The sequence below is a fragment of the Brassica rapa genome, chromosome A05 (genome assembly GCF_000309985.2).
Source record: "Brassica rapa cultivar Chiifu-401-42 chromosome A05, CAAS_Brap_v3.01, whole genome shotgun sequence".
In the NCBI taxonomy this organism is placed as follows: Eukaryota; Viridiplantae; Streptophyta; class Magnoliopsida; order Brassicales; family Brassicaceae; genus Brassica; species Brassica rapa.
This window is the reverse complement of record NC_024799.2, coordinates 20105937-20128445: the sequence shown is the minus strand read 5'-3', so window position 1 is coordinate 20128445 and position 22509 is coordinate 20105937. Positions and strand designations below refer to the sequence as shown.

Genomic DNA, 22509 nt, shown 5'->3' with positions numbered 1-22509 from the left:
TCCATAAACTAAACAATTATATTGGACAGACAATAAGCCAGTTACGCTTATACCCTTGTGTAAATCAAAATCAAAATCAAAATCATCACATTCACACGAGATACAGCGAGGGCAGTTTGGTCATATAGACATCCGTTTCTTCTCCCCGCGTAGATATACTAAAATTCCATTTCTCCCTTCCCCACTGAATCTGAAAGCAGCTCTCTCGCAGAGATGGAAAGAACGCTGCTTGTGACCTTCTCTGTGATACTCTTTGCTTCTGTGGCGGCAGATGACTATGTCCGACCAAAGCCTCGTCAAGCCTTGCAGTTTCCATGGCAACAAAAATCCACTTCTCAACCCGAGCAGGTAACTTAGGCTCCCCCCCTTGGGCTCGTTCCTCTGTTTTTCTTCTGATCTGATCCGTTTCTGTGAAACCCATGTTTCTTCTTGTCTTATCTCTGTCTGTTCTTGTATTGCATGTGGGTCTACACTTGTTTTTTCTCCGCAAAATCCGATCTTTTTTCCAAATTTAAACAAAAAAATAAAATATAAAAATCTGATTTTGGGTTAATAATACTCTTACTCCATAGTCCATAGATAATCCAATATAATCGTGCTCTGCTTAGCCAATATGTTAACTGTTTCCGAATCTTTAAAACTATTGCTGATCATGAAGACAAAACTGTTGTCTGAAAGCAGTTAGAGGGCGATGATACAATTGATAAAGAACATCATTTGTTTTTTTTTTTTTTATGCTTGAAGGTGCATATCTCATTGGCCGGAGACAAACACATGCGAGTGAGTTGGGTCACCAACGACAAATCTTCCCCTTCCTTTGTTGAATACGGAACATCGCCAGGAAAATACTCGTTTCTTGGTCAAGGAGAGAGCACCTCTTACAGCTACATATTCTACAGATCAGGGAAGATACACCATGCCGTCATCGGGCCATTGGAACCGGACACCGTTTACTATTACCGTTGCGGTGGAGGAGGACCTGAGTTTCATCTCAAAACACCACCATCTCGGTTCCCGATCACTTTCGCAGTGGCTGGTGATCTTGGTCAAACCGGTTGGACCAAGTCGACGCTAGATCATATCGACCAATGCAAATACGAAGTGCATCTGCTTCCCGGTGATCTTTCTTATGCCGACTATATGCAGCACAAGTGGGACACGTTTGGAGAGCTGGTTCAGCCTCTGGCGAGTGTGAGGCCGTGGATGGTGACTCAGGGGAACCATGAGAAAGAGAATATTCCCTTTGTGGTGGATGAGTTTGTGTCGTATAACTCCAGGTGGAAGATGCCGTATGCGGAGAGTGGATCAAACTCGAATCTGTATTACTCTTTTGAGGTTGCTGGTGTACACGTGATCATGCTTGGCTCATACACGGATTACGATCGGTACTCTGATCAGTACAATTGGTTAAAGGTAAGAACTTTTACTTACCATCCATTTGTTGCCACATTAGGTTGAAGCAGTTAGCAAAATGTTACAAATGAAACTGTTTTGTCATTTTAGCTTCTTAGGTTCTGCTGTTGCTGTTTTGCTGTATTAGTAAGTACTATCAGCCGTTTATGTTACATTGCATTCTCTAAAAGGTTGTTGTTGTGTATGATGTGTAGGGTGATCTCGCAAAGGTGGACCGAGAAAGGACTCCGTGGCTAATAGCCTTGTTCCATGTGCCCTGGTATAACAGTAACGATGCCCATCAAAATGAAGGCGATGGGATGATGGCTGAAATGGAGCCTTTGCTTTATGCGAGCGGTGTGGATATTGTATTCACTGGTCATGTCCATGCTTATGAACGCACGGTATGTTAAAAGAAAATGTGTTAGCTTCTCTTATGAGTCTTAACAGAAAAAGTATATGTCAGATTGTCTTCTTGTTTCTGTATGATATCAAATGGTTTTTGTGCTGCTTTGACAGAAACGTGTCAACATCGCTTTCAGTTATAAAGATCCGTCACCAGAGTGGTCAGTCTTCAGGGAAGCAAGCTTTGGACATGGCGAACTTCAGATGGTGAATTCAACACATGCGCATTGGACCTGGCATAGGAACGATGATGATGAGCCAACAAAATCTGATGAGGTTTGGTTAACATCCCTCGTGAACTCAGGATGTTGGACGGAGAAGAAATGGAATGAAAACCTCAGGAAAATACTCATGGAACCTTGATGGATATCCCCTAAAGTGAGCGTTGGTTGCAGTAAAAAATAGTCCGAAGTATATATATAAAAACCTACAAGGTGGTTGTGTTAGCAATAGGTGTTAGATTATTATTGGTCACACCATAGTAGAAGACTTTCACAAGCTGCATAGAATTCGTAGTTCCAACTTTGAAATTTTGTAAGCTTGCACTTTGTTGTGATGTGTATGTGTTGTATTGTTCTCTGATTGCATACTATTTTTATCTTAATATGTTTTATATCGACTGTTCTTCTCCAATGTAGATATGGTCTCAGTGACTGTCAGTACTTTTCAAGATTAAAAGCTTCTTTGAAGGAATGCCAAAGATAAAAGCTCATATGGTATAGCTTTGAAACAATGTCAATGTTAAAAGCTCATATGGTGTTTACTAAAATGAAAAAGAACCATAAATTGTTGTTGTGTGTTTCAGAATAATTAGAGTTTATACCAATTTTTGATCTCAATATAAATATAATTAATAAAGAATTTTCAAAAGTTCTAGAGTCACAAATCTTAGGGGCTGTTATTGGTTTACAATTTAAAAAGAGTTTTGATGATTTTGGAAAATAAATATTTTACTGAATTTAAAAAGAGTTTTAGTGATATTTAAATTTCTTAGATTATTTTTTAAAAAGTTTTGTAGATTATTACGTATTCTTTAATTGAAGATAATTATAACTTTTTCAAAGTTTATCTTCAAGTATCACATTAGATTATGTCGTTTTGTTTTATAAACTCTTGTTCTGGGATTTTCTGATGTTGTTTCATCATCATCAACCGGTAATAAGGTTTTGGATCGTACACAGTTTTTTTTTTGGATAATTATAAATCTTCTGGTAATTAAAGAAACAGATTATGGAAGTAACAGACTGCATTTTTTTACTGAGGAAAACAGAGATATAAGAACGTGATAGAATTTGAGGTATGAATTATTGAGAAAGAGATGTAAAAATGGAGACGTTTTTGCTAAAGTTCATACGAGAATAGAAGCTTCGTGAGATGTGATATGTGTTATAGGGTAGTTTAGGACTTAGGAGTATAAATAAAAAGAAAATTGCTAAAAGAGAACAAAAAAACAAGGTTGTTGTCCCTTTGGTATAAAACCAACATGAAGTTGTCTCAATAGTATAATTTTTCTCATAATCCCAAAACTATCCCTATATTTAATCTAATTAAACACAATTTAAAATTTAATTTGAATTAAAAAAAGAAGTTAATGGAAAAAAGGGAAAACAAATTGAAAGGCAATCGAAAACAAAAAAAAAGGAAAGAAAAAGGATATAGATATGCATCATAAAGAACAAGAGTTTGTGAGAAGAATCAAAAGAAACACTATGAAAAAACCATATATTGATGAAGAAGAGAAGGGAGAATCATTATTTCTTTAATTTTTTCAAGTAAAATCGACCATAACACGTTTTAGGAAGTTAAAATATTTTCAGGAGATTTTTAGAATATTTCATTAACTGAAATTTCATTAATTTTCGCAAAAAATCAGGTATTATTATCCGCAGAAGACGACTTCTAAAAATTTAGAAGAATGATAAAAATTCTGAATACACTTTTTACTTTGAGTAGACGTAAGAGTACATTGTAGAAAACACATTCCCCAAAATTTAGAATACTTTATAAACGTAGAAGATGCATTCGGAAGGAAAGTGGATACCTTTACGATTAGTAGAATGTGCATTTTTCTTTTTTAGAAATTTAGTAAATAGTAAAATGGACGTTCTAAAAGAAGTAGATGATCATGTTTATTTTAGAAATTGTTTTCTATTATACCATTTTTCGTTGAAGACGCATTCTACTTTTAGTAGAACGTATCTTAAAAAATTTATTTACCAAGTTTTTGAACAAAATAAAATTACCAGCTTGTGTATATGGATGTTTTATTAATTGCTTATATTTTTAATAATTTTTTTGATCCTCAAAATTATTTATTTCATTAGTTTTCAGAAATACAAAGAGTAAAAATGAGAAAAAATGGACAAAATTAGTTTTATACCAAAGGAATAACAACCTGGTTTTTTTGTTCTCTTTTGGCAATTTTCCCAAAAAACAATTCACCTCGGAAGATTTGGGAAGGAGAGTTGAATTACACATTTTATTATAACAATTCAATTTAATAAATAAAATCCTCTGAGAATACATGGTCAAAGCAATACTTTGATAATATATTTTATGAAGAAAAACTTGTAAAATCCATAAACAAATAACCACAGATTATAAGAGATTGGCAAAATCAGTATTTTCAAAAAAAAAATTTGAATAACACAAGACTTTTATTGACTTTGTAAAATTCTGAATCTAATAACACTAGATTTTTAACACAGTTTTGAAAAGTCTTAATTGAATAACACTAGAATCATCACAAAATATAAATCTTTATATTTTTTTACAAATACATAATCCAATAACACTCTTTTAGACTTGTCAAAGAATTTAAATGGCGCCACTTCTCAGATAATAACCATTCTCGACCAAATTTTTATCTTCATCCAAAAAAACAAGACTTAAAACTTTCACACGAACCTTTCATCTAACTACACACTATGCGAATCACGGACACACCATTAGTAAGAGAATACTCAAGACTCACGAAGAATCCCACTTTGGTAACGAGGAAAATTGATGTTCTATTAAAAGTTTGTCTCACTAGCTTATCATCTCTTGATTAGGGTTGAATCCTTATAAATATATTTATATTTTATTTTGTTGCAGATGGTTTCTTGTCTATTTTATCCTTGTATAAACCATTCAGATCCAGAGTGTTTTCTTCAGATTAGAGTCAAAGGATTCAAGGAGAATTGTCAGATACTCCAAGCTTCGGTGAATAATTGGAAAGGCGTGTAGCTGAACCGCTTTCAGGGAAACAGAATCTCCCACAAGTCTAGGATAATGAGAAGGATCAAGGAAGTGTCTAGGTAATTTGTAGGTTAAACAGAGAAGGTGATAGAATAGAAGCGATTTAGATAGATATAATGAAAATGTTCATTGATTTTCCTCTCCCGATACAACTCTAGGGTTCTCTACTTTATACACAACATAAAGAACAATCTAGACAGTGGACAGGTGGCTCTGACAGCTCAGTCATCCTGATCCATAAGAGCATCAAATCTGTTAACGTGAACCACCTGATGAGCTGTAACCGAGGTACTGCGTTTGTCTTCTTCCTTTCCTCTGTTTTGAGATTTGACTCCTTTTGTTACCATTGAGGCCTTTTGTCGTGTAACTGTGAAAGCTGAAATAGGCTTCACCTTCGGTTGGGCTTGAATGTGAGGTGCTGGCCTGCTAGGTCCAATACTCCCGCTCAAACTCGAGGTGGTAATATTACCAACTCCGAGTTTGAAACGCAAAGAGCAGAAGCTGTTTTGAGGAAGCGATTTGGTGAAGATGTCAGCAAGCTGTTGCGTAGCAGGAATGTGCTTGACAATGAGTGATCCATCTGCTACCTTCTCTCTGGCAAAGTGATAATGAGTAGCGAAGTGTTTAGACTTGCGATGCAGGACTGGATTCGCCGTCAAGTGAACCGCTGACAGATTATCACAGTAAATCTCCACTGGACTAAACTATTTGACACCCACACTCTTCAGCATCCCAACTATCCAAGACAATTCAGCTGCAGTATCAGAGAGTGTTCTGTACTCAGCCTCAGTTGATGACCTTGCTACTGAGTCTTGCCTCTTCGCTGACCATGAGATCAAGTTTGAACCAAGAAATGTACAAAAGCCTCCTGTCGATCTTCTCGTGTCTTGACAGCCCGCCCAGTCACTATCACAGTAAGCTCTAATCTGTGAGTCTGTGTCTGATTCAAGATGAACTCCCATCTTTATTGTTCCCTTTAAGTATCGTAAGATACGCTTCAGAAGGTTGAAATCTGACACAGCTGGTTTGTGCATCTTTTGACACACGAAGTTGACTGCAAACTGAAGATCTGGACGCGTTAAGGTTAAGTACTGAAGCTTCCCTGCAAGACTTCGAAAGTACTTTGTGTTAGAGAAGTCTTAATCTTGATGAGGAACTCTGTCAAGTTGTACAGGCAGAGGCGTAGGCATTGGAGAGCAGTCCATCATACCAGCAGCTTGAAGTAAGTCACACACATACTTTTCTTGATTAAGAAACAAGCCAGGAGAAGTAAAGTGAGCTTGGATGCCGAGAAAGTAGCTCAACTGCCCCATGTCTTTCATTCGAAACTGCTTCCTGAGAGACACCAACAGTTGTTGAATGAGATCTTTGTTGTTACCAGTCAAGACCATATCATCAACGTAAAGCAACAGGAAGATGACGTCTTTTTCTTTCTGATAAACGAATAGAGAGGCATCTTTTTCATTGCAGATAAAACCAAACTCCAGTAGATAGGAGCTAAACTTGTCAAACCAAGCCCTTGGGGCTTGTTTTAACCCATAAATGGCTTTGCGCAGTAAACACACATGATCAGGGTGATTCTTGTCTTCAAAACCAGGAGGTTGTTGCATATAGACAGTTTCAGATAAGTCACCATGAAGGAAGGCATTCTTAACATCGAGCTGTTTGATGTCCCAATGATGCATTACCGCTAAATGAAGCACAAGTCTAACTGTAGCTGTTCTGACAACAAGACTATAAGTCTCAAGAAAATCCACTCCTTCTTCTTGTTGGTTTCCTTTGGCTACAAGTCTTGAACGCAATTTCAGTAGAGTTCCATCAGCGTTGAGTTTTACCTTGTGAACCCACATACAGCCAATGAGTTTAACATCTGGAGGAGCTGGTACAAGAATCCAAGTTTTTGTTTCATCACACGTGAAGATCTCTTCACCCATAGACTCATTCCAACCCGGATGACTTAAAGCTTCAGCAGTTGTCTTTGGTAGCTGTGGAAGACCTTTTACAGTGACCAAGGCATATCTAGGATTGGGTTTTCTTATCCCAGCCTTGGATCTTGTGGCCATCTGATGAGCGTTTGCAGGAGGTTGAACTTCTTCATTAGCGATAATAGCAATATTTTCTTCATCAGACTGTGAATCAAGACTTTCATCTGATGAGCTTGTAGAGGTTTCAGAACTGTCTGACGACGACGCAGGGGTTTGAGATGGCATTGGCAAAGTGACTTTAACCGCTCTTGGTAGTTCTTCTTCAGCTTCAGCTTGAGTTTGGTCAGGTTGCGGTTCAGGCATAGGGGTTTGAAGTCACCAAGCCGAGCTCAGTGGTGTTGTAGGTGTTGGTAAAAGATGTTTATAACTATCCGTGTAAGGTAGTCTATCTTCATCAAAGAGAACATGTCTGTTGATGTAGACGGGGCCTGTGGGAGGATGAAAGCATCTGTATCCTTTGTATCTCTCATTGTATCCAACAAAGACACACAAAAGAGACTTTGGATCAAACTTATTATGCTGATAAGGACGCAGGAAAGGGTAACATGCGCAGCCAAACACACGGAGAGAAGTATAGACTGGAGCTTTACCATTCAGAATCTCAAAAGGACTGACAAGCTTCTCATTAACTGATGACGGTAGCAAGTTGCTGAGGAAGGCAGCAGTGTAGAGAGCTTCAACCCAAAGATTAGCTGGTATAGAACTTTGAAACATCATTGACAAACCAAGTTCTGTAATGTGTCTGTGTCTTCGTTCTGCTAGACCATTTTGTTCTGGTGTATGAGGACAGGAGATCATATGTTTAATTCCGGTAGCTGCAAAGTGATCCATCAAGCTTTTGTTTACAAATTCACCTCCTCCGTCAGATTGAAACACTGATATTTTCTGTTTATATTGATTCTCGACTTGAAGTTGGAACACTTTGAAGACAGAACAAACATCAGACTTTGACTTAAGAGGGTAAAACCAACAGAATCTTGAACAATTGTCAATAAACACTACATAGAACCGAAACCCTTGAACAGAAACAACAGGTGCTGGACCCCAAACATCACAGTGTATTCTCTCAAGGATTCTATCAGATCTAAACTCTGAAGTTGAAAAAGGGAGTCTACATGTCTTGCCTAGTTGACATGGCTCACAAATTGACTGAGACGTCTTATTGAAGGAGATAGCTTTAATAGAAGAAAGATGCTTCAGGACTTGATCATTAGGATGCCCCAACCTCTTATGCCACACACTCTCACTCGCAGCTTGTTGTCTTGATGAGTAGAATGCCGAGAACTGAGGATCATCCAGTCGATAAAGCCCCTTAATTTTGTTTCCCTGACTGAGAACTCTGTTGGTTGCCTTGTCCTTAACATACACATTTGTAGCATCAAATGTAAACTCACATGGATAATCATCTGTTAACTTAGATACTGACAGAAGAGACTTTGTAATGGAAGGGCAAACAAGCACATCAGTAAGAGGAATGTTACCTGTTGCAGTAGCAATGGACGCAGATCCAACATGAGTGATTGGTAAGAACTCGCCATTGCCTACCATCACATTGTCTAAACCACCATACTCCTGAGCGTTGTCAAGATGCTGCGCAGAACTGGTGACATGATGAGAAGACCCACTGTCAGGATACCACTCTGCGACTCTGTTGCCTGAACCTGACGTGAGGACATTCGCTTGAGGATGATGAGAGTCATCTACCGCAAAGTGCTCATCAAACCTTCGGTAACATTTGTAAGCTGGATGTCCATACTTCCCACAAATCTGACAGGTTGGTCTTTGGCTGTTGCTCTGAGATGTGTTTATGTGAGCTCCTTAACCGAACTACTGTGGAAAGCCTCGTCCTTGAGTAGAGTATGAGCCTCTTCCTCTATAACCACCACGATTCTGGCCTCTTCCACGTCCTGAGTAACCACCACGATGAACATAGTACGCTTGATGTGGAGTGACTTCTGAAGAAGAAGACTCGTAGGCTTGAAGTTTATCATCAAAACCCGTGAGTTTGTGAACTATGTCATCAAGACGAGTCTCAGGTAAGAGATCCATCAAATGCTCAATGACAGTACAGACAGATTCATACTCTTTCCCAAGACCATTCAAGACTCCATAGATCTTCTCTTGCTCAGTGATCGGGGCTCCAATGGAGTCAAGTTGGTCACATAGGGATTTGATCTCAGACAGGTACGCAGCCATCGTCTTGGTTCCTTTAAGAGTTGTCTGAACACGTCTCTGGAGATCTAGCTTTCTCGTCGCTGAAACTCTGTTGTACTTCTTCGCTAAAGCTAGCCAGACCTCTTGCGATGTGTGAAGGCCATAGACTGACTTAAGCGCATCTTCGGTGAGAGTACCATAGAGCCACGCGAGAATCAGCTGATCTTTCTGGATCCATTTGTTGAACTCGGGATTGGCCTCTTCTGTGACTTTTTCGCCGTTACGAACCGTGATTGTCGGAGGTGGTCTGGGATAAGAACCATTGACATAGCCTAAAAGCTGTTGGCTTGAGAGGAACTGCTCGAACTGAAGCTTCCACAAGAGGTAATTGCCATCTTTGAGCTTCAAGGTAACGACTTGCGTGATGGTAAGAGCCGCAACCGTCAATGTATCTTGATCGTCTTCCATTCTGGAGCTCTGATACCATGTAGGTTAAACAGATAAGGTGATAGAAGAGAAGCGATTTAGATAGATATAATGAAAATGTTCATTGATTTTCCTCTCTCGATACAACTCTAGGGTTCTCTACTTTATACACAACATAAAGAACAATCTAGACAGTAGACTGGTGGCTCTGACAGCTCAGTCATCCTGATCCATAAGAGCATCAAATCTGTTAACGTGAACCACCTGATGAGTTGTAACCGAGGTACTGCGTTTGTCTTCTTCCTTTCCTCTGTTTTGAGCTTTGACTCCTTTTGTTACCGTTGAGACCTTTTGTTGTGTAACTGTGAAAGCTGAAGTAGGTTTCACCTTCGGTTGGGCTTGAATGTGAGGTGCTGGCCTGCTAGGTCCAATATAATTATTCCAGCTATAAATTTGGTGGATTGATAAGCTTCTATCTGTTGATTATGCGATTTGATTGATCTTTATGTTGAATGGATTAATACTAAAATTCAATTTCCCTTTCCCCACTGAATCTGGAAGCAGTTCTCATGTGGCATTACTCTTAATATGTTTTATATCAAATGTTCATCTTCAAATGTTTTAAATGTCATGTTGACAATAAACAATAAAATGAAATTCTCGAACTATGAGTAAGAAGACTTGGTTTTGCTAATGTAGACAACATGGTTTCAATGACTGTAATTATTGTGCAAGATAAAAAACCAACTTCTGCTTTGACTATGTATATATCTATTTATATTTTGCTTTTGGTTTGAAAGAATGCCAATGATAAAGCTCATATGGCGTTTACTAAAATGAAAAAGGATCACTTTGTGTGTTTCAGATTAATTGAAGTTTATACTAAATTTTGATCTAAATATAACTATGACTAATAATAAAAAAATCCAAAAGTTGCAGAGGCTGGAGCTTTAGAGCATCATTATCCTAGAGACTCTAAATGGGTCTCTTATTTTTTTTAATACTTTTTAATTGTAAAAGTGAATTAAGAGACTTGATTAAGAGATCCAAAAATTTACGTGCTCCATTGCAAGTTTCTTATTTAAAGTTCTTAAAAAAAATTAATTAAACACCAAATTTTTTTAATTTTTCTTATTAAACTTACACTTTTTCTTAAAACATAGTACACGATAACATTTTAACCATTGACTTTTTTAAAAAAAAAACAAAGATTAGTAAAATAAACGATAATAATTAAAAGAATCGTCTGAACTCAGTTGTTGTCTTCGTCACGTCCAAACAAAGATTAGTAAAATATTTGTAGCAATTGTTTTAAATTTTCATAAAAAAGAAAGAACGAGAGCTCTGTGAATAAAATTTGGTGTTGTGAATAAAAAGAGTGAAACTTCATATGAACTTTGAATAGAAAGAGATTATGAATCTTGTGTTGTGAAGTTACTTGGTATGGACTTTGAATCAAAACTTTCAATCAAGATCAGAAAGAGACATGATCCAACGACAAACACTACACTGAGAACATTTACATGCAAATAAACAGATATTACCTTTTGTTCAACCATCATTTTCAACACTTAGAACATTTACATGCTAATTCACATTTAAAGTATGGTTACTTGTTTTCACTAGACCAGACCAGTAAACAAACTACTCTCAAGGTCATACATGTATATGGAGAAAATCAAACATATAGGGCAAGAATAAGTCTCTCTCTCTCTTTCTCAATCTGCATCACCAAGACCATCTTTTCCATCGCCTCTCTTTGTGATTTCCGTGAAATGAGAGTTTGGTTTCTTCTTCTGCGAGGATGCCGTCTCTGCGTTTCTCCTCAGAACAGCTCCAGGTGATGGATACGGTCGCTGTTACGACAGAGGACCCTGCAATACACACACACACATACATCTCATTAATTTAGGAACTAGATTTCTTGAGAAGCTGCAACTATTTATGAAGTATGTGGCATTAACCCCAGTACAGTGAGCGCAATAACATTCTCACCAATCAAATGTCGTCTTCCTACGTCCATCTTATCTCATCAGTGTTCTCTACGTCCATCTCATTAATTTAGGAACCAGACAAAGACGCCATTTGATTGGTGAGGAAGATGATTTAAAAGTGTTGTCGAGATACTTGATCAAATCAAGACTCTCCCCTATGATATTTCCATTGTGCTCAAGTGCTGGCACCTGCAATGAGAATTAGTAATTAACTTGAAACCATTTTAAGAAGCAATGTAAGATGTGAATGTGTAACCTTGTTTTCAGGATAGACTTTGTCCTTGTACCAAGCAGGCATATTCCCAAGGTTCAAAGGAACAAGCTTAATCTTTACTTGCAGACCCTTCAAATCCAAAACAAAACAAAGAACCCAAAATCTTACAAATACAATTTGGCATGCAAGACATGATGGAAAGTTAAAAACTTTCTCAATCCAATGAAAAAAAGAGTTAGCCTTGTTATAACACCTTGAAGTTTCTGGTGATCCAAACACGTTGAGCATATGGGCAACCGTAGCTTGTGTACAATCTTTACCAAAACAATATAATCAAAATTACAAAAAAGCCTCAAGACAACTATATAAAGACATAAGGATGAGATGAAGAACCTTGTGGTTCCGTCGAACAGAGCGGGTGGATCTGCTGTAGCATCGAGTGAAGCTGGACGATGCTCTAAAACACTGTGGATCAAAAACATCAACTCATCAAGATAAACCAATTACGGAACTATCATCGAGAAGAATAAGACGAAGCTTACGAAGGAGAAGCCATGGTTGAGAGATGAGAACGTCGGAGTCGTCGACGAAATCGAAGAAGGGAGAGAGACACGGTTTGCTTCTGAACACCCACAACTCAACACGTGTCTCAAGACACGGTGTCTTCCTTCCCCTAATTAAGATACGTTTCCACTTAATTAACCCAATTTTTTTTTTTTAAATTCAATTAATGCTTAGCAGTTGCATACTGCGATAAAGATGCTCTTAGAAGCACAAGTCGTTGATCTTAGACTTGTCATTTGTCAATGATTCGATGTAAATGGTTGCAACGACTGACACATTATTGACATTAGATCATTTTCTTAAATACTGCTACATCCCTTTTATAGAAACGTTATTTAGAAATTTTATTCTGATTTTTTTTAATATATTAATATATTTTTATTTGATGTATAATTAATTAAATATATATATATATATATATATATATATATATTGGTTATTAAAAAGATAAAAGAAAAATATGTAAAAATACACTGAAAATATGGAATGAATTTTTCGAAACAAAAAATAATTCTACAATAATGTTCTTTGTGAAAAGAGAGGTAGAATTTTTTTTTTGTTTCAAAACATTACCCCCATTGCATTAATAGATAAAAATTTCAAATCTAAATTATTGATTAGATTGTCCAAAATAAATAAATAAATAATTAGATAAGGCCGTATAAGCAATGGGCTGTTAAGTGGGTTCAGTTGTCTCAAAACGATCGCTGACTAAAAAAAAAGACGGACTTCTTCCACGCGCTCACCACTCACACACCAAACTCATTATAAAAAAACTCTATCGTCCTCCTCCTCCTCCTTTTCATTACAAAACATTGTCTTCATCCCAAGTTTCGTCTTCTACTTTCCCGGAAAAACAGGAATTCACAAAACCCAATATCGAGAACATGCATGATTTCTGCTTCACAATACCCTATGGGATGCTCCTAATCGGCGGTGGGTTCATCGGATACATGAAGAAAGGAAGCATTACATCTTTCGCCGGAGGTGCAGTCGCTGGCTTACTACTCATCCTCGCTGGATATCTCAGTCTCAAAGCTTTCGAGAAGAAGAAAAATTCTTCCATCGCTGTTGTTCTTCAGACAGGTCTTGTTCGTGTTTCCCTTTTGGTTACTGTCTTTCTCAGGTTTAAGATGACTTTTATGTTTAGAAAGATTTCGACTTTGCATCATATGGTTCCGTTATTGTCTTGATCGATATGGTATAGACATGACTTTTTATTTAAAAGACGTGAATAGCCTTTTTCACTGACTTGTCAATTGAGTAAAGGAATGTTTTTTTTTCCTATGGTTCACTGTTTGGATGAAGAACTTGGGTTTAGTTATAGACTCTAGCTATGTTATGTAGGTTATGGATCTTAATTAGAACCATTAAGATCTGGATCTGAACAAATAATTTTATCTGATGATCAAAGATGAAAAAGCCAACATTTTGTTGTGTTTGGATCTTTAGGTGTATAAGTATTTGAGTTGTTCAAAAAAAAAAAAAAAGGTGTATAAGTATTTGAATTGGGTTTGCTAGTTTCTTAAAATTCTAGTGTCTCTCTTAAAAACAAGATGATGGTGTGTTAAGTGCAACCAACCCAAGGGTGTTGTCATACTTGAGTTGTAACATGTTGTACTTGAGTAGGTTCCTGATTTTAACTAGTGTACTTACCCAACCTTCAAGAACGTTTCAAACAAGCTCACATAAGCTGTTTTCATTTTGCTGTTTCAGTGACTGAAACTCATCTGAATGTTTGTTTTTGTATACAGTAATCTCAGCAGCACTCACACTAGTCATGGGACAGCGTTACTTGCTCACTCAAAAGGTTATGCCGGCTGGTCTAGTTGCTGGCATCAGGTGAACATTTCCTCTTTTCTCATTTCCTTTGTGTGAAAATATCTGGCTTCTCTATTTATCCTTGTTTGTATCATCCAAGATTTGGTATTTTGCGTTTCTGCTCCATTTACTTTTTAACAGTAGAGTACAATATCTGTATTGCAGTGCTCTCATGACCTGTTTTTACGTATACAAGATCGCTACTGGTGGCAATAAGATCTCATCAAAAACTGAATGATGGCTATGCAACTCTGTTTTTTCTTTTTTTTCTCATGGATGTATATGATTCTCTCCTTTGTTGAATTTGTGGATTAAAAGTCTCTTGTGTGGTTCTGAAATTAGTTTGTATTAGTTGAAGAACTTCATATAGTCATGAGTGTTTCTGGGATTAGTTTCTTGTAATCATGTTTTTGTTAACTACAAACTGGTTTGAGTCATCTTAAATATCAAAATATCTGACGTTTTTGCTACACATTCTTTGTACATACGAGAAGGGCAAATCTTGACCGTTAGCTGATCTATTTCTAAAAGCATTACATGGTCCATAAATGGAGGTGACACAGTTTTAGAACTTGGGCGTCTCTCAAGCTAGAAATGTTATGGAGACCCAATGAGATATGTGGAAATATACTCACATGCTAGCTATCTTCACCTAAGGTCTCCAGCTAAGATTCCCATTTTCCACATAAACGACATTGTTCTCAACAAAGATAGAATAAAGTTGCAGTAAGTGCTGCTGCAGAATAAGATTACGTTTTGAAGCTGAACTTTCCATTTTGAGGAAGTGGTTGTTAGTGTAACTTTATTGATAAACAGCTCATAAGTACAATTATTCACTCCCATCTTCAGCAAGAAAAGTGTCAAGGAGAGAAAAATCTCCAGTAACCATGGCGTTCCCTAGGATGGTTTTTCTGTTTCTGATCAACTTTTTCATTTTGCAGACTGCTTCATCAAGCTCTTGGCAGACATTGCATGGTCAGAGACAGTTTATTTCACTTTTCTAACACATGAATCTTTTATGATGTTATGACACTTTCTTTTGTGTTTTTCTTGGCAGGGAAACCTCCTGTTGTGGTTGCTAGAGGAGGGTTCTCTGGTTTGCTTCCAGATTCTAGTGAAAATGCATATAAGATGGTGAAGTTGACAACTTCTCCAGACGTAACACTATGGTGTGACCTTCAGCTAACAAAGGACGGTGCCGGAATCTGCTTCCCAAACCTGAATCTTGATAACGCTTCTAATGTCAAGGACGTTTACCCAAATCACAAAGAATGGCTTTCTGTTGGTTTCACATGGAAGGAACTCTCTACTGTGACTTGTAAGTGGTTCTTTAACTATCTTGTTTCTTTGAACCCTCTTCTTGATTCTGATTGTATGCTAAAAATTTTCCTCTCAACAGTGGAACAGGGTGTTTTCTCAAGACTACAAATCTTCGATGATGTTTCCAATATATTGCGTATTGAAGAAGTAGCAAAACTAGGGACTTCAGGCCTTTGGTTAAACATTCAGGTAAAATGTATATACTCTTTTATATACTAAGATCATTACTAAATCTTCTCCTTGTTACTGTTCTTACAGCACAGTGATTTCTACACGCAACACAATTTAAGCATGAGAAACTTTGTTCTGTCTATATCAAGCCACATGAAAATCAACTTCATATCTTCTCCTGACATCAGTTTCCTGAAGAGCGTGAAAAAAGATGTCAAACCAACTAAGACAAAGCTCATCTTTAGGTTTTTGAGTCAAGACCAGATAGATCCCTTCACCAACCAATCTTACGCCTCTCTTGCCAAGAACCTAACCTTTATAAAAACTTTTTCATCTGGCATTCTTGTCCCAAAATCTTACATATGGCCTGTAAGTTCAGATCTTTACCTGCAACCCCACACGTCGCTTGTCACTGATGCTCATAGACAAGGCTTGCAAGTCTTCGCCTCAGAGTTTGCCAATGATGCCGTATCTGCTTATAACTACAGCTATGATCCAACGAATGAGTATTTATATTTCATTGACAATGGAAACTTCTCTGTTGATGGTTTCTTATCAGACTTCCCTCTGACTCCTTATAGAGCCATCAGTAAGTAAAAGAAAACTCTACTTGTAATCTTTTATCTTCCCATTTTTCATACTAAGTAACCAAAACACTTGTTTGGTTTTCCACAGATTGCTTCTCTCATTTAGACAAGAAAAAAGCTACAAAGCAAGGTACATGCATGAAGGAAACCATACTATTATAAATGACCTTTCTACATCTCTTAGTTTCAGTTCTGACCCATTTTGATATTGCAGCTAATATAACTATTATCTCCAAGGATGGGGCTAGTGGAGACTTCTCTGGCGGTACTGACTTGGCATATGAGAAAGCTGTTAGAGACGGCGTTGACTTTATTGATTGCAATGTCCAGATGTCCAAGGATAAGATCCCGTTTTGCATGAGCTCCATAGATCTTATGAACAGCACTAATGTCATTTACACAAGCTTCAGAAACCTGTCGTCAACAGTTTCAGAGATTCAGCAGGGAAGTGGAATCTTCACTTTCAGCCTGACAATGTCTGAGATACAAACCTTGAAGCGTAAGAAAGAAGCTACAAAAACTGAAAATGAAGAGTCAATATATGCACTAATAATGTCTTCTTTTCATTTGCAGCTATCATTTCTAATCCTCATAGGGTGTATGGTTTATTCAGAAACCCAAGAAACAAGAACCTTGGAAAGTTTCTTACATTATCTGAGTTCTTGTTACTTCCAAACCGTTACAGCTCTCTCTCAGGCAGCTTGATAAAAATAGAGGTTAGACTTCTGTTATTGCAATTTTTTTTTCTGAATAATGTGCAACACATGGTTCTTTTCTTAATATAGCATTCTCTGTTTCTTAGTATGCAGCATATCTAGCAACACATCAAGGAATCAGCATAGTTGATGCTGTACTATATGAGTTGAAGAGAGCTACTAGTCAAGTATTGATCCAGTCTACTGATAAGGCTGTGTTGATAGAGTTCAAGGAGAAGGGGAAGATGACTAACGAAGAGCTGGTCTATGCAGTCGATGAAGACATCCATGATGTCGCAGATTCCGCAATCAAAGACATCAAGAGTTTTGCAGGCTCCATTGTCATCAGTAAGAAGTCAGTTGTTCCCTACAGCGAAGGGATAGCCAGGCTTGAAAAGGAAACAGATATTGTCCCAAGGCTCAGATCAAGCGGTCTTCGTGTGTACGTTGAGACGTTTAGCAACGAGTTTATAACTCAGCCGTATGACTTTTTCTCTGATCCAACTGTGGAGATAGACTACTTTGTCCGAGGAGATCCTGAGGTTGATGGCATCATTACTGACTTCCCAGCGACCACTTCAAGATACACAAGTAAGTAATGTCTCCTCTTTACTATCTTTGCTTCTTTAAATGTTCTTGAGCCAGTCTGAAGTAATATTTGACTGCAGAGAACCCATGCTACAGCAAAATGGAGCAGATAAGAACCGGAGAGCTCGTATCTTTGGCTAATCGAGAGATGCTTTCACCAGCAGAAGCTCCATATCCACAACTACTTGACTCAAATGTCACGGAACCACCTCTGCCTGAAGTAAGAATCCAGCCTCCTGCACCTGCACCAGCAAAGGAAGATGTGAAGTCAAAGGCAAAAGCAGTACAAGTTTCCTCTACGGTTAGAGCCATGGTGGTTCTTGTGAGCATCTTTATCATAGTTTAGTTTTAAGTGCTTGTAACTGAATTCAACTGCAGTATCTGCAAGTAAAACTATGAAGCACAAAATTTAATTAAGTATGTCAGACTTCTATAAGATATCTGAAAATTTCAACTCTAGAAGAGGATATTAATAGAAATATGGAAATGGGTAAAAACACATAACAACAAATCCAAATTTAGATTATCTGATCTCAGTTCTGTTCCAACGGATTCTTCACCAACACTCATCATCATTTGATGTCAAGAAAACAAAAAGTAAACAGTCAAACATAAGGAAGGGTTCTTGGTAGCAAAATCAATATCTCATTTGTTGTGTTGTTCCTTCTTCTTTTGAGGCCAAAAGAGACCAGATTCTTCTTTTGGTTTCTTCAAAGGCCAATCTTATGTTCTCAGCAAACCCTTTTGCCATCTTACAACCAAAGAAAATATAAAAATCTTGGTCGTCAAGAACATCCATGAACCTTTAGTAATCAAATCATATTCTTGAAGTAAAAAAAATTCAGGCAGATACATATAAACAACATACATTACAGGATGAAAACTTGCTTGTTCTGCTGTATGTCCGAGAGACGATTTACCAGACGATCATCATCGAGACAAAGCATCAAAGAATTTGACAACATCTCTTTTAAAACAGGTCCTAGCTATCATTCTCAGATTCCTTAGAGCTTTTCTATCTAAAAGAAGCTGACATATGTACATGTAGATAGTAGTAGGCGAAGATACATATACGAGGAGATAACAAAACTCGGGAGAAGGAACATCAGTGCTCAGATCTTTACATTCCAAGATCTGAGCGTCGCCACCAGGAACTTTGATCCTGAGAATCAGCTCGGTGAAGGCGGTTTCGGAAGGGTTTACAAAGGGTACATAGAAACCAATGATAAGGTAATATATATACATACTATTTATTACAACATCTCCTTCATATTCCTGTTCCGGTTTGATGTTCTGATTCTTTGCATTATTCAGGTTGTTGCAGTTAAGCAACTAGACAGGAATGGCTACCAAGGGAACAGAGAATTCCTTGTTGAAGTCATGATGTTGGGTCTCTTACATCATCAAAACCTTGTTAATTTGGTTGGTTATTGCGCAGACGGTGATCAACGCATTCTTGTCTATGAATATATGCAAAATGGCTCATTAGAAGATCATCTTCTCGGTATATATACATCTAAAACATTACAATTCATCCGTTTCATATTACTTGTCGTTTTACAGTTAAAATTTTGTTTCATTTTAAGTGTTATTTTATTTTTTCAATGAAAAATTTATTAACAATATTCACTATTTTTTTTATTGGTTGAAATATGGTAAATTGTATAGTTAATGATATTTTTAAAGTGAAATAAATGGAGTATAGTTTTGTAAGAAAATTAATCTTTATTATTACAGAATTGGTGCGGAACAAGAAGAAGCCGTTGGATTGGGACACAAGGATGAAAGTTGCAGCAGGAGCAGCGAGAGGGCTTGAGTATCTACACGAAACAGCTGATCCTCCTGTGATCTATAGAGACTTCAAAACCTCCAACATATTACTTGACGAAGAATTCAACCCGAAGCTTTCGGATTTCGGTTTAGCTAAAGTCGGTCCGACCGGTGGAGAGACTCACGTCTCGACCAGAGTGATGGGAACGTACGGCTACTGTGCGCCTGAGTATGCTCTCACCGGACAGCTCACTGTGAAGTCCGATGTGTACAGCTTCGGAGTAGTGTTCTTGGAGATGATCACGGGAAGAAGAGTGATCGACCCGACAAAACCAACTCAAGAAGAGAATCTAGTCACTTGGGTAATTATATATAGTAACATACTTCACATGCAAAGTCTCTTGTTTATAGGCGTTTTCTTGAATGGATGATTGCTAAAATGCGCAGGCGAGCCCGTTGTTTAAAGATAGGAGAAAGTTCACGCTAATGGCGGATCCTTTGCTTGAAGGGAAGTACCCAATAATAGGATTGTATCAAGCACTTGCGGTTGCAGCGATGTGTCTTCAAGAAGAAGCAGCAACGAGACCAATGATGAGTGATGTGGTTAGTGCGCTCGAGTACTTAGCTATGACCAAAGACAAAGTAGATGCAGAAGCTGTAGAAGACAAGGGGAATTATTATAATTAATAAACAAACTAATAAAACATATGATAACAGAGAAGAAGGAGAGGAAAAATCTAAGCTTTAAGCAATATGTTGCTTATTTGTAATTTTAATGATCTGTTTTAGGAAATTTGAGGAGTTTTTGCTGAGAATATTTATTTATTTTTGGTTTCAAGTTTCAAACTTTTCTCCTTTTACATTGCACAAATTAGGCATGGGTAGGGTGTGTTCATGTATGCCTTGAGGTTTTTAGGTTTAGTTTTCTAGTTCTCATCAGAGTTTTATATCTGTATGGAGGATCAATGTTCTAAAAAAATTGGTCCTACATCAACTAGATGTTCGCTTAGATGGAAAATTAGTCATATTCGAAATATTTTTATAAATGTTTGATTTAATCGATTTAAATTGGTTTAAATTTAGTTTAAACAATTTTAGTTGTCTAAAGCGATCCAAATTAGTCTAAATCAATTGAATCAAATGACTAAATATATTATATTTACCAATAATTTATCTAAATAAGTGATAATCTTTTCTTCTCTCCGGTTTGTTTTTAGTATATCCATTTTTTTAATATTTCATCAAAGTAATTTTTTAATTAAGTACAATTGAAAGAAATATGTAATGTAATTATGTAATATATAATAGATAAACAAATGATTTGTTAACGCCTATGTCTAGCATAGGTTCTGAATAATACGTTTAAGCGCTAATACTCTATTAAGCGTCTAAATACCACCTAAAACTTTTTATATCCATTCATATTTTTACTAGTGTTAAAAAAAATTACTATGCGCTAAACGGAAACTCAATATCTAGCGTCTAAAATGATTTATCACACGTCTGGATTATTAATTAGACTGATTAAATATATAATAACATTCATATTTTTATTTTGATAAGATTTTATACTATAATATATTAATTAATATAAATTCACAAATAATAATAATTATTTTTTATCATATTATAATTATTTAGACGTTTTATAAAGTAATCACCATGGTTCACTGAGCTTAGCGCCTAAACACCAACTAAAACGATTTTTAAAACACTGATTTTTACTTTTAGATAGGATTACTTTTGGTTTGAATTTATTTTGTATTTCAGGTTTTATATTTTTTGGCTAGACCTAGCACAAATCGTCAGAACACTAGAATCAGATTTTAGAATTAAAAATGGTTTTTAGTGATAAATCTCCTCAACTAAAGATTTTTCGTAAAAAATCCCCCCAACTTGTTATCTTGTAATTTATCTCCTCAAGTTCGATGTTGTTAGATTTTGTTACCTTCCGTCTATTGTTTCGTTATTTATTGGACATATATCGTTTACGCAGAGTTTCATTTTAGTGATGAATCCCCCCCCCCCCCCCAACTAAATATTTTTCGAAAAAAATCCCCTCAACTTGTTTTCTTGTAATTTAACCCCTCAAGTTCTATTTTGTTAGATTTTGTTACCTCGGTCTATTGTTCTGTTATAAATGAACGGATATTGTTTACACACAAACGCAAAGTTTCATCTAAACCTAAAAAAACATGTTTTCTTTTTAAAATGTGTTTAGTCGAGTTAATTTTTATTTTTGTTCTAGTTTGGTTATGAAAATTTAATTTGTAAAAAATAAAAGAAATCATCGTTTGACACTAAATCATTAATTTTTTTTGTATTTAAATGTAAAACCAAACATAAAGATGATATTTTCATATTTTAGATTATTATCTTTGAACCTAATATAAATATTATAAGTTGTAGGACTGGCACTTTGGTTTGGTTTGGTTAATTCGTTTCTAGAATTTTTTTTTCAACCAAAGTAAGTAAACCATAATTAGTTTAGTTTGGTTTGAATAATTTTCGTTTTGGTTCGTTCGATTTGATTCGGTTCTGTTCTGTTTTTTTTGCCTACCCCTAACAAAACAAAGCATTGAAAAAGATCATAAATAAAGAGTAGACAACGCTATTTTTTTTTGTCTAAAGTAGTGTTATCTTTTTCAATGTTCTGTTTTATGGTCTTTTTCAATGTTTTATAGTCTTTTATGGTTTTCGCATTGCTATTTTGGAACATCTAACTTTCGATTTGGGATTTTGAGCTTCATTGTCTGCTCTATTTCATTTAATAAAGAAAACATGTTTTATAATTTAATGAAACTCTACGTTTGTATGTAAACAGTATCCGTTCATAAATAACAGAACAATAACAGAGGTAACAAAATCTAACGAAATAGATTTGAGGGGTTAAATTACAAGATAGTAAATTGAAGGATTTTTTACAAAAAATCTTTAGTTGGAGGATTTATCACTAAAATGAAACTCTGTCTTTATGTGTAAACAACATCCGTCTATAAATAACAGAACAATAGACGGAAGGTAACAAAATCTAACGGAATAGAACTTAAGGGGATTAAATTACAAGATAATAAGTTGAGGAGATGTTTTACGAAAAATCTTTAGTTGATAAATCTTTAGTTAGGAAGATTTATCACTAAAAACCCAATTAAAAATCCAAACTTTTCGGACAAGATGTTCTGT

General features: G+C 36.4%; 4 protein-coding genes across 4 annotated transcripts; all 4 read left to right on the top strand.

The window, feature by feature from the left end:
- The first annotated feature begins 92 nt into the window (after positions 1 to 92).
- LOC103869313 (purple acid phosphatase 18) lies at positions 93 to 2416 on the top strand. Its single transcript, XM_033292855.1, has 4 exons — positions 93 to 348; positions 745 to 1413; positions 1608 to 1796; positions 1912 to 2416. Exons 1-4 carry the CDS (start codon positions 214 to 216, stop codon positions 2158 to 2160), a joined length of 1242 nt encoding a protein of 413 aa, XP_033148746.1. The 5' UTR covers positions 93 to 213; the 3' UTR covers positions 2161 to 2416.
- Positions 2417 to 13025: 10609 nt separating this feature from the next.
- Positions 13026 to 14667, top strand: LOC103869314 (protein FATTY ACID EXPORT 6). Its single transcript, XM_009147372.3, has 3 exons — positions 13026 to 13460; positions 14129 to 14216; positions 14361 to 14667. Exons 1-3 carry the CDS (start codon positions 13262 to 13264, stop codon positions 14431 to 14433), a joined length of 360 nt encoding a protein of 119 aa, XP_009145620.1. The 5' UTR covers positions 13026 to 13261; the 3' UTR covers positions 14434 to 14667.
- Positions 14668 to 14914: 247 nt separating this feature from the next.
- LOC103869315 (glycerophosphodiester phosphodiesterase GDPDL5) lies at positions 14915 to 18013 on the top strand. The gene is made up of 9 exons (XM_009147373.3): positions 14915 to 15170; positions 15253 to 15513; positions 15595 to 15704; positions 15774 to 16275; positions 16362 to 16403; positions 16488 to 16772; positions 16847 to 16989; positions 17076 to 17559; positions 17637 to 18013. Exons 1-9 carry the CDS (start codon positions 15083 to 15085, stop codon positions 17900 to 17902), a joined length of 2181 nt encoding a protein of 726 aa, XP_009145621.1. The 5' UTR covers positions 14915 to 15082; the 3' UTR covers positions 17903 to 18013.
- A 250-nt stretch (positions 18014 to 18263) lies between these two features.
- LOC103869312 (probable serine/threonine-protein kinase PBL23) lies at positions 18264 to 22301 on the top strand. Its single transcript, XM_033292856.1, has 2 exons — positions 18264 to 19060; positions 19294 to 22301. The coding sequence occupies exons 1-2, from the start codon at positions 18937 to 18939 to the stop codon at positions 19755 to 19757; spliced, it is 588 nt and encodes a 195-aa protein (XP_033148747.1). The 5' UTR covers positions 18264 to 18936; the 3' UTR covers positions 19758 to 22301.
- The last annotated feature ends 208 nt before the right edge of the window (positions 22302 to 22509 follow it).

Coding starts and splice junctions, on each gene's coding strand:
- LOC103869314 (XM_009147372.3), top strand. CDS start 13,262: ATGCATGATTTCTGCTTCACAATACCCTATGGGATGCTCCTAATCGGC. Junction 13,461..14,128: donor CGCTGTTGTTCTTCAGACAG/GTCTTGTTCGTG, acceptor TTTTGTATACAG/TAATCTCAGCAGCACTCACA. Junction 14,217..14,360: donor GGTCTAGTTGCTGGCATCAG/GTGAACATTTCC, acceptor TCTGTATTGCAG/TGCTCTCATGACCTGTTTTT.
- LOC103869313 (XM_033292855.1), top strand. CDS start 214: ATGGAAAGAACGCTGCTTGTGACCTTCTCTGTGATACTCTTTGCTTCT. Junction 349..744: donor CCACTTCTCAACCCGAGCAG/GTAACTTAGGCT, acceptor TTATGCTTGAAG/GTGCATATCTCATTGGCCGG. Junction 1,797..1,911: donor TCCATGCTTATGAACGCACG/GTATGTTAAAAG, acceptor CTGCTTTGACAG/AAACGTGTCAACATCGCTTT.
- LOC103869315 (XM_009147373.3), top strand. CDS start 15,083: ATGGCGTTCCCTAGGATGGTTTTTCTGTTTCTGATCAACTTTTTCATT. Junction 15,171..15,252: donor CTCTTGGCAGACATTGCATG/GTCAGAGACAGT, acceptor TTTTCTTGGCAG/GGAAACCTCCTGTTGTGGTT. Junction 16,276..16,361: donor GACTCCTTATAGAGCCATCA/GTAAGTAAAAGA, acceptor GGTTTTCCACAG/ATTGCTTCTCTCATTTAGAC.
- LOC103869312 (XM_033292856.1), top strand. CDS start 18,937: ATGATGTTGGGTCTCTTACATCATCAAAACCTTGTTAATTTGGTTGGT. Junction 19,061..19,293: donor ATTAGAAGATCATCTTCTCG/GTATATATACAT, acceptor TTATTATTACAG/AATTGGTGCGGAACAAGAAG.